This window comes from Mustela nigripes, chromosome 2, assembly GCF_022355385.1.
Source record: "Mustela nigripes isolate SB6536 chromosome 2, MUSNIG.SB6536, whole genome shotgun sequence".
In the NCBI taxonomy this organism is placed as follows: domain Eukaryota; kingdom Metazoa; phylum Chordata; class Mammalia; order Carnivora; family Mustelidae; genus Mustela; species Mustela nigripes.
In genome coordinates this window covers 81,665,207-81,677,421 of record NC_081558.1, presented here as the reverse complement: position 1 = coordinate 81,677,421, position 12,215 = coordinate 81,665,207, and the positions used below count along the sequence as shown (strand labels likewise).

At 35.1% G+C, this 12,215-nt stretch overlaps 1 protein-coding gene across 2 annotated transcripts in view; it reads right to left on the bottom strand.

The window, feature by feature from the left end:
• The window catches only part of ZNF385D (zinc finger protein 385D), a 904,997-nt gene that overhangs the window by 122,565 nt on the left and 770,217 nt on the right, over window positions 1–12,215 (bottom strand). For both annotated transcript variants that reach the window (XM_059390861.1, XM_059390862.1), the window contains one exon: window positions 5,390–5,500. In XM_059390861.1, coding sequence (XP_059246844.1) covers window positions 5,390–5,500 — 111 coding nt within the window. The remainder of the gene's footprint in view (window positions 1–5,389; window positions 5,501–12,215) is intronic.

The window sequence follows — 12,215 nt, the reverse complement described above, 5'->3', positions numbered from 1 at the left end:
GAGCAGAAGGCAGTAGCTTAACCCACTGAGCCACCCAGGTTCCCCCCGCATGCATAGATTTCTATTAACCCTTATCCTAGGATATGCAATAAAATGCTGAAATCTGAATGAGACAACGATATCTATGAACTCTCCTGGACATGTTTTGAGACAGCAGACACTGCCAGAAATAGGCAAGAAATATTTAGAAAATTTTAACTGAGGCCTTCAAAATGGAATTTATAATTTAGGACAAAATATGTGTGTGTGTGTGTGAGTGTGTGTGTGTGTGTTTTAAGTCATAGTAGAATAGTAGATGTAACAATTCTTTTTTAGCTTATAAAATTTAAGCATGCTTATAAAGGAAATTTGGAAAATAAAAGTAGAAAGAAGTAGGAAGAGTTCTTCAACTCCAGCACAACCACCATTGGTTTTTTTTCTCTCCCTCCATGCAGTATTTCCTTTAAATATCAACACCCCCCAGAAGACTATAGATTTAAATATTTAAAAGATGTGTCTGAAGTCGTGGTATTACGAGAATTTAATTATCTAATTTAGTCATTTGGTAAGAAAAATGTTCCTTTTCGCAACTTCATCATTATATTGTTTCATTTGGTTACAGAAGTTAACACAGATATAAATTAAATTCAGACATATTGGTTAATTTTACTACATCCCAGGGTGCTAAAATATATAAAAACAACAGTAATTTCTATTTTATAATTCCACTGAAAAATGTATCAATTATCTCAGTGATAATCCCAAGGATCCCCTCTGGAGATCTGGGTGACAAGGATTGTGACCTTCTAATGATGTAGTTTTCCCTTCTTCTTTACAAAACAGCATCTCATTGTAATTGATGCCTGATGGTCCTAAGTCATAAAGGATACATTGCTACTATATTATCACTCACTAGTTTGCATTTGTACTTAAATTTTCACCATGTTTATGATTCAATCATGTGACTGAATATGGGTGATGCCATTGGAAAGTACTCACAAGCACTGTCAGGCAAGGCCTAGCCCAGGCTCTAGAGGACTTTCCCCAGCAGATAATACATCCAGTTAATTCTGCGAGGGAAGGAGCTCCCAGGCCTCCCTCTCCAGCAGCACATAGATCTCTAGCCACACCATTACTGTAGGATTGGCTGGAGCCTTTGGATGGACTGGCTACTCGGCCTAGACCAGATGGGCAGGAAGAGTGACAAGAGTGTCCACAAGAGTGGACACTGACCTTGCTGGCCAGTGACCAGTGACTGGCTGGGTGGCCTTGTATGTCTCCTATATTCTCTGCTCCTCAGGTTCCATATGGGAAATTAGAAACTTTTTCTTCTGTCTCTAACATATTATGAAATACTATTGTCGGTTAACCATACTGACTCTTAAATGCTACAACTTAATGATTCTTTGGTTTGGGGCCTGAGATCTTACTTTCCACTCTATAAATAGTCATCAAACAATCATTTGACATCTCACTTAATAACATTACATCCATGCTGGTACTACTATAAATTGTCTTTCAAAGGTACACTTAATAACTTGCTCAGTTCAATGGTAAATTATGCTTATCTTAAGATGCTGATAAAATAACCAGACAAATTACAACCTTCTGGTCTTCAGTCGGGAACTTTTTGCATAACCCTTATGTGTGTTTCATGTAAATGTCGAGAAAAGCTCTCTTTTTTTTTTTTTTCCCAAAGAAAAAGCCTATATTAGGAGAAAACTATCTCATTTAAGTGCATATAGTATAATATGCCATTTAAACAGATTTCTGCAGGGCCAAAAATAGAAAATGTACTGTACAGGTATTACATAACACCAAACTACACAGGTTATAATATGAAGGGTTAAAAAATATGTAAAACCATAGAGGAAAAGGAAATTGAATTTTCATGATGCAAAGATGAAAAGAACTACAAGTTATTATTTTCTTTGGAAGGGGAAGAAGCTTTGAAATGTAAAAAGGTTCATAAGGCAAAAATACTTTCCTATGTGATTGAGGATGCATCCAAGCACACAAGTGAATTACAGTGTTACTTTTCCAAAATAATTCTAGGTTTAAGAACGGAAACAGGAAGATAAGTTCCAGATTCACCTGGAAGAAGCAGATGCAGTTTTAGGGGGATTAAGAAGTCTTTTCTTGGGTTTAAAATGGTCAAATATGAGATATATCTATATGTATCTATCTAGAAAATATTTGTATTTCCTCTTAATGTAGATTATTTTCTTCTATGTGAATGAATGGATGATAAATCTAACTGATCATGGCACTCAGTAGTAGATATTTTATAAAAGTAATATTTGTGGACATGGCCAGTCACTCGTAAACGAATCCCATATTTCCAGAACATTAGTTCCCCTTATTGACATAAGAATGCTACAGACATTTTTTAAGTCTCTAAAGGAATTTCTGCTCCTGTACTTCAGCTTTACAAAAATTATATTTTGTTTGTAAATCATAGGTAAAGGGTTGCCATGTCATTTATAAATTTAATACCACTGAGTTTTCACATTTTTTAAAACTGCAATTTTAAAAATTAGCACTGCATAGTGAATTTTCATTTGAGATTCAAGATAAAAAACAAGCAACGAATTCAGACGTGTCCAGTTTATATAGAGCAATGAAGCTATACTGGGTAATTATCTGATAAATCCAAGTGGTCATAAAATTCAGTTCAAATCTAAGCCAAACATCCAAATGAGTATCTGTAGCAGGCAGAATAATGATATTTAAGACCTAATCCCTGGAAACTATGAGTATGTTACATTATATGACAAAGGGGGATTCAGTTAGTAGATGGAATTAGGTTGCTAATTAGCTGATTTTAAAATAGAGAAGTTATCCTGAATCATCCAGATGAATAGGCTGTGATCACAAGGGTCCTGAAGTTTGGAATAGGGAGGCAGAAGAGTGAGCATCAGAGTCATTCAATGTGAGAAGGATTCAACTGGCCACTGCTTGCTCTAACAATGGAAGGGAGTCATGAGCAAAAGAGTAGCCTCTAGAAGCTAGATAAGAAAGGCAAGGAGCTGAATTCTTCCCTGGAGCCTCCAGAAGGAACATAAGCCTGCCAACAATGTGATTTTAGACCAGTGAAACCCATTTCTGACTTTTACCTCCAGAAAGATAAGATAATACATTTATGTTGTTTTCAACTACTAAGTTTGCCATAATTTATCACAGCAGTAATTGAAGATTAATGCGGTAACCATTATGACCCAGACCAATTAGTCTAAATTCTCCAAATACCTTGGCCAGTTTCCATGTATCACATGCCATACACACCTGAAAACACAATTGTGAGAATGAGAATCAACTGTGCCCGATAAATACATACTGATTTCTATATCAACTTGAACTTCATTGGCAAAATAAATTGTTATTCTCTCTTATCAAGGAAATAAAACAAGATTACATTTTATAAAAGACATAAATGTTCTGTACGTTATTGTTAATGCATAGCTGGTAATAATTCTGAAGACCTTAAGCATGACTTTGATATCCATCAACAGGATTAGAAACACTCAAAGAAAGAAAGAGAGAGAGAGAGAGAGAGAGAGAGACTATTTTCTCCCACAGCTGGAGATCACCAACCAAGGACCTAGCCTAGATGTGGCAGATGGTTTTCTTAGATTTAGTGTGAAACTGGGGGCAATGAGCTTGAGGTCTCTTTCTGATTCCCAGTTTACAGGATTTTCACTTAACACAGAGGAGAAAATATTGACAGTGAAATTGTTGGCAGGAGGAGATATTGAAATAACCCTTATTAGATGTAAGGAGCTGACAGCATGGCTCCTGGGAGACTTTTGTTTATTATCTGATCAGTTCCAAAGTGAAATATCAGTAAGATTTAAGAAGGAAAGAAATCAAGAAAGATAGACTTAAAACAGCAATTACAGAACTATATGATTGATCACTAAATGTTCAAAAATGATCACAATTGCAAGTATTGAGTTCAGAACTCTTATGTACAGGTCAAGAGGACTTTTTTTTTTTTTTTTACTGAAAGAGATTATTATATGACATTTATCAGTTGAAAAGAGTTTTTCTTAATAAACCATGACAACTTTCTTAAAATCTAAATCAAATCAAAGCACTTGGTATTGAAAAACAAACAAAACAAAACAAAAACCAAAAACCTCTCTTTAAATAAAATGCTATATGTTCAGTGTATTCTCTTTTTATATCAGCAAATACTGTCTAGGTGATATGCAGGCAATCTACTTTTTTTTAAGCCAACAGAAGAAATGTTATAAAACTACCTGATGATTGTACAAATAGGTATGGCTTCATAAGACCATAGCAATCCTTACACAAAATGAGATGGTCTCACAGAATGAATTTATTTGTTTATAAAAGACAGTTTATTTGTTTTATCTCTTTTCTGTGCATGACTACCTCACATGCTTTCTTCATTACCAGAGCACCTAAAGGACCTGCTTGCCTAGAAAGATTAAATATTAGAAGGCCTAACAATCTTCAGCGTCCAGATCGCTCTGGTGGTCTTCTCCACATGGCACATCCACTTAGGGCAAGATAATGGCACCTCGGAGGTCGGGCAACTTTGATAGGATAGGGTCCTCTGTTTGCCTAGAATATCTATACTTCAGCAGTATTCTCTTCCTAGTCCTTCCAAACCAACACTCTTTCTCTTTTCTGTACCTCTCAGGACCAACTCCATACCAAAGGAGGTTGGGGAAGGCAGGGAGTATTTTTCACATTGACTACAAGCCAAAATGAGCTTCACTGTGATGAATCCAGAGATTTTGTGATCCTTAGAAAGGTATGGAAGATATGAATGACTCTCTGCAAATGATTTGCCAAGCACTGGTCAGGTCCACAAATGTCTCCTCACTGTCATTTTCTCCACTTAAGATTTATTCATCAGGGGCTTGAGTGCTTGGAGATCTTTAAGACTCCCTATTAAACTGCCAACACTTCTAGGGTAATAACTCGAGAACTCTAACACAAACATCACTAAGGACACAAGGAATTGGGGATCACCAAGGCAGATTTAAAAAATTACAAAGCAAAATGTTGGCCTTGAAAGATAATTTGGGACTTATATTAGAGGCATAATTTATTAAAAAAGTCTTGGTCCTAAATCTGACTATTCCCCAAAGGGAAAGTATATTACCTAAATTTAACATTACCAAAAGACCAAAAATATATATAGAGAGATATACCATTAAACTGCAAGTATAAAATACTGGTAACATATATGTTTCCATAGTAAACAACCAAAAATAATAAAATAAACTCCAAAATTAAAGAACATAAGGAGTTAAAATGTTATCTTCAAATTTTGACACTCTCAGTTATTGGAGAAAAATGTTTAAGAAATCTCTTCTGCAAGATTAAAACATCGTAATACATTTTTTTTCCAGTGAATACTAAATGGTAAACTTACATCGGAATTAAATCTCAACTGGCAAATGTTGCATGATATGATTTGCTTTCTTCGATGAGGAAGAGGAACCCCAAATGTATGATTTATTACAGCTTTCTGAATCGGGTCCATCTGTAATGAGAAAGAAAATACAACAAATAGAAATAAAGCTTGTCAGTTCCATTGGAATGTTGCCTATTTCATTAAAGAGCCAATCTGTACAGCTTGAATCTACTGTTCACATTATGAAAAACATTTTTATTCTAGGAAACAGCATTTCTACTTTCTTGGAAAATAGACAATAAGCTCAAAGCTCAGTATGATAAGAAAATGATAAAAGTACCCATTAGAGTTTGCATATTAACAGTTTTTCTCATTTTTGATCAACAATTGTCTCAGTTTGATAATCCTAAAATATAATTAAAGGTTTATCAAAACTCAAATTATTGCAAATGCCAGCAATCTTACACAGAAGTGAGTCTATGCCACTGCCCTAAAATGGACCTATAAGTAGACTTGGTCAGAGGAGTAGTTTTGAGAATAAATTATGCACCATAATCCAACATTAACCTTATGCTACTTTTGGTTATCTTTTCTGTGTTAAGAATATAGTATACAAATCTTACTTTCTAAGAATTCAAATGCATGGAGCTATCTATTCATTCAAAAATCATTTATGACCATTTAATATAGCCTGCTCTCCTATGGACTTACTATTTGAGGTTCAGAGAGTCTGGACCAAACCAGTTTATCTTTCTCCATCCCATATTCCCAGGCTAGGTCAAGTGACACCAAAGACATAATGTCAGCAACTTGGCGCTGATAAAACTCACCAGCTTTGTACTACTGTCCACATCAGTGGTTCTCAACTGTTGGAGTCAGATAAAAATTTTGATCTGCTTCTTAATACTGGTGCAATGTCTTTGCTTATCTGTGTCTCCTAAGGTGGTGATGAGGTTCAAAAGTGATAATTCATAAATCTACCTAATCATGAAATCTACCTAGTGCTAAGCACATTATAGTGTAAATAAATGTTGGCTATTATATTTTCTCTCTCACAGCGCACATGAAGATCAGAGCCTCACACTCCTATAATCATTGTTGGCACACGACTAATTTCTCACATGGCCAAGAAACATTTAAAATAAATCAAACATTACACATATGGCCATGACTTCTGTTGGATGCCTGCAAAGTTCAGAACTTCAACTCTCATCAGACCTGAAGTTCTTCCGAGAGTTCTCAAAATGGGTTTGGATAGCTCAGAAATAATACGACACTCAAAAAAAAAAAAAAAAAAAAAAGCCAAGAATGTGTCTGTGAAATGATTCTCTAATATTCAGCCTCTCTGATACATTGTACTTTATTAATTACCCTAAACAAGTCATTGATAAATTCCATCTCTTTTGTATTTCAAATTATCAGAACCAGTTCATTGATAGGTTGTCTTCATAGTAAGTAGGAGGAAGCTTCTGTCTACAAAGTCACAATTTCTATTAGGTTGTCTAGGCACTCCTAATGCACAATAAAAATAATGCACTTAGCATTTATTAAAAGTGTCTTCTATGTGCTAAGCACTAGGCTAGGTGGTTTATATATTAAACAGTTACAATGATCAAGAAGAACTCATGGGTGTAATCATTTTTACCTTCCATCATCACATGACATTTTTTATTTGATGTTAATCCTTTCCCTAATTCTGGAGGAAACTCAGCTATCCCTTATTTTTCTGGTCACTTCCAAGTATTAGTAAATACTAAGAACCCCTCTCTCCTTACTAATGAATTTTATCATACTTTAAAAAATCATATCATACTTTTTAAAACTAGTTAGGTATAATTTATATGTAATAAAATTTAGCAATGTTAGGTGTAGAATTTGATGAGCTTTGGCAAATACACACAGTAGTAATATTACACAAACATTTCCATCACCTGGGAAGGTTTCCTACTGTCCCTCTCAACACCTGACTCCCACACCCCACTTCTGAAATCACTGGTCTGCTTTCTGTCACTATTTTTTTTGCCCTTTCTTCAAGATCATATAAAGGAATCATGAAGCATGTGTGGTTTTTTTGTGCCTGACATTTTTATTTAGAATAATTCTTTTAAGATTCATCCATGCTGGGACGCCTGGGTGGCTCAGTTGGTTAAGCGGCTGCCTTCGGCTCAGGTCATGACCCCAGCGTCCTGGGATCGAGTCCCACATCGGGCTCCTTGCTTGGCGGGGAGCCTGTTTCTCCCTCTGCCTCTGCTGCCACTCTGCCTGCCTGTGCTCGCTCTCTCTCTCTCTCTCTGGCAAATAAATAAATAAAATCTTTAAAAAAAAAAGATTCATCCATGCTGTTGCATGAATCAGTAACTTATTCCTTTTTATTGCTCAGTAGTATTTCTTTGTACGGATAAATGACAATGTGTTTATTCATTTGTCAGGGGATGAATATGTGAATTGCCTCCAGTAAATTGTATTACCTTTTCAAGTCTTAACACACAGTCTAAAGCTCATTCCTAAATTCAGTTTGGCATCTTAATTCAGACATTAAAAACTAACTTAAAATTACATTCTCCCTCTTAGACTAGACCTACTGTCAGTAGTATGAATAATAGTATGAAAAGTCACAGGCCATAGTATACAGTTCTTTTCTCTTTATATATTTTTCTTTCAAGTCCCTTACCTCTACGCCAGCTAATCTTCCAAACCTGCCTCAATCCTATCTCACCCCCATTTCCTTAGAGCCCAGTGGAAGATGCAGAGGCTGGAGAAAGCCAGGAGTGACTCTGGGATACTCCAATAGCCTTCCTTTTGCTTCCCCAGATCACTTTTATAACTTTTTTAAAGATGCCATCACAATGCTGCTTGGACAACAATCACAGGGAACACTAGGGGATAATTTGCCTTTTAGCCAGAAGCTAAAGAAGTATTAAAAGCAGAAAGAGGTCACGGACTCAGAGATAGTTGTTTCATCATATGCTACTGCATCTGCTCGGTGCATAAATGGGAACCATTTCTATTTGGGGATAAGGTGAATTATGTCTATAACCCATTTAGGAATGGGTTATTATAAGAAATCCTCTTATAATGATACTATAAAATAAGAATAAATTATGCATTTATATTAAAGATGTTCTCTGAAAATGAATAGTACTGAATTTTTATCATATATTAGTGAGCAGCATATTATTTTGGTCTTTCAGGAACACTGGGAAAGCAGTCACCATATTCAATCCAGATTTGTGTAGGAGGTGTTTTGGAACTAGACACTTAATGCAAATGTGGCATACTCTCTAGATTTAATTCTTTTATTTGCATTGAATGATGCTCTGATCACTGTGAGTACAAAAATCAAATTTCAAGATGCAAAGTAGTGTATTTTTCTTCAGAGACAATTTTATTCCCCAGTATACTTAAAAAAAAAAAAAAACACCCACTTAACTGAATTATATTTCGAAGATGGATTTAACAAACTATAGTTACACCAACAAAAGTAATTCTCTTTATCATTTTAGAAATCCAGTACAATGAAATGGTAAGTTTAATACCTTTATTGATGAGCATGAATCATATTCACCTTTCTAATATCTACATCTCCAAGTATAAGTAAAACCACTTACAACAAAGAATCATGAAAGGACAAAATCTCAATAATAACCACTTCTATTGTTACATAGTTAATTAAATGATATCACATGGTATGTAACTAAAAGTAGCACCTATTATCAATCAAGGGGACACACACGCACACCAATACACAGACACACATACATAGCCACTTTGAATGTTGTCAAAACATATCATTTTTTGCCATTATAATCAAAAATTTTGTTTGAAAAGAAAGTCATATGTGTTGGTTTTACCCACAATAGGTATGCGCTGCCAAAACAATGATACTTTATTGTGTGTATGCATATTATCATTAGGAGTTTTTCCACACAATCAGTCTCAAGTGATGCCAAAGGGTGTAGGTAGGAAAAAGTGTTCTTGGGTCAAAAAAATTGCAGGAAACCTGGATAGTACAGCCTAGACATTCACAGCACACAATAAAATATTAAATTGTCTGAGATGACCTGTAATAAAAAACATGTTTTGAATAAATAATTTCTAAAATAATATAACCAAAACTGATTTTCTTTGTTTTTAAATTTAGCATCCTTGTTCAATGCATACAGTTTGGAAAATAATGATCCAGTAATATAGACCAATACAAGAATATGAATGAAATATAAAGCCTTGAAAAGAAAGTAAAGACGCAAAACTAAAAGTGTAACACAGAGAAATCAGATCCATAAAAGCTTCGATACATTCCGCTTAACTCAGGCAGCCTAGAATTAACTAAATTAAATGGTAAAATCTTCCTGTTATTGTAATACATATTTATCTAATTTCTGAAGTGGGGTATTCTAAATATATTATCCAGCCCCCCAAACAAACAAAAGTAAGAATGATACACTACCTATTGATATGCTTATCCAAACTCTAGCCTAAAATTCAATTTCAAACTCAGCCTATGGCCTTATTTAAAGCCAAATGAATATGTTTTTCTTCATTTCAAGCTTAAGCATCTTTGCATTTCTATCTCAGGTCTTGCTTTTCCTTCACATCTCCTCTGGGCATTCTGCTAAATTGATTTGTAAATGAGTATACAAGGGACATCTACAGCTCAAGATTCCCTTCTCTAGGATGCCCATTGTATTTTCTGAAGATAGAGGTTAGCCCTGAGTTTACCTTTCCTGCTCTATGAGACTTTCTCTTTTTCTGTTCCTCTTATTATTGTATCTTTCAATTTTAAAATCAAAGAATAAAAACTGAAATGCCAGGAAGTTTAGAAGTTCAGAAATATAAAGGTTGTCTCTTCCAGGTGGTATTTCTATGTAACAATGGTCAGTAACGATAGCTCTAAAGGTTACACTCACGGGAATTTACTGATTGTTTTTATGGTTATCAGCGTCATTTCCATCCTATCAGCTTACTGAGATACTCTCACTGCCCCTCGCCTACTATCACACACTACTACGTGGCAGAGCCAGCTAAGATGCACAACCGCCCACTCTGCCCCCGTCTCCCTCAGGTACCACCATCAAGCTTTGTGATACCCATTGTCCTGGACATTTGTGACTCTAGTATTAGGTGACACTGGGTTGAGGCCCTGGTGGCTTTACTATACCAACTATGAGTTAGAAAAATCTGAGTTTATATTACTCATATTCACACATTAGAACACACTAATAAAAAATCCTAATTATCCCAAGCCTACAACAAATTTGTTCATTTGAAACATATGCAATGTTGATCTTTTTCTTTAACTTTTAAGTGGACAAATAACTTATATTAAAAAGTGTATACATCTTAAGTACATAATTAGTTGACTTTTTAAACCTGTGCATACTTCCATGGTATCATCATCCCAATAGACATATAGAACATGTTCAGCAATCTAGAAGGTTCTAAGAATGGAGGCACAAATTTGGGAGTCCCCAAGCCACCTGCACTTCTGACTATATGGCTGTAAATTTGGGGGTTACCATGACTCCTACATGTTTGATAACTTGCTAAAATGATTAATAGGACTCAAGAAAACACTATACCTATGGTTAAAGGTTCTATTATAAAGGATATAAATCAGGACCAACCAAACGGAGAGTCCCAGAAGGTGAGATCTGGTAGAATACTGAAAATGGAGCTTCCATGTCCCTTCCCCAAGAAATTAGGATGTGTCATTCCCCTTCCCAAAACCTCATAGCTAAGAAATCTGCCCCAAAGCTTGCTCTCTGGAGTTTTCATTGGGGTTTCATTACATATGCATGACTGACTGAAATACTGGCAAAGTGAATTAACTCAATCTCTAGCCCCTTTCCCCTTCTTGGAGGTCCAGACTGGTATTACCTGCTCAAAGCCCAATCCTCTAATCATGGTTAGTCTTCCTGGTGATTGACCTCCATCCCAAGTCATCTCATTAGCATAAACTCAGGTGTGATCCAAGGTGGGCATGATTCACAAAGCCTCTCATCACTCAGGAAATTCCAAGATGTTAGAGGTTACATAAAATTCAAAAACTGAGGACAAAGATAGCCAAATTCTTTATTACACAACCATTGTATATCTTTATATTTTTGAATGCATATCTTTGCACAGTTGTAAGCATAATAGAGTATATTTTCTCTTTTTTTATTTAACAATGTATCATAAGAATACTTACATTTAAACATCAATTTTCATATTTACCAATTAAATGGTGGCATAATATTTCATTAAATAATTGTACCATAATTTACTTAGTTTATTCTCTGTTGTTGGATATTAAGGTGGTCACAGTTTTAAATAGCCCTGTCCAGATCATCTATATGGGTGCAACTTTTATTAAGAACCAGAGTATCTTAGAACTGGAAAGAATCTGAGTGATTAGATTTTGCCTTCTGATTCTATTGACAAAGCCCACTAAAGCCCAGAGATATTTCTACCAGGAGTAGAAAAGGCACAACAATCCAATTCTCCACATCCCAGTTTTGGGTTCTTGTAGCTATAATATATGACAGCAAGTCTAATCCTTCCTCTTTCCCTCCAAGTAGGAAGTAACAAATGGTTAAAATGTAGTCTAAATTGTTGCTGCTCTTATTTGCTGACTGTTTTCAAATCTTTCTAAGCTTCTATGTCATTACCTTTAAGTGGAGTGATAATCATGCTGCGTTATTATGTACAATGAATTATATAAAATGTATACAGAGTCCAGCATTGTGTCTGTAACATAGAAAGCACTAGATAAAGATAAGTATTTCTTCCATTATTATTTTATAGCAATGATAGTAAATACCGCATTCCTTTCCAGAAGCAGAAAACTGAAGAAAAAAAAAAA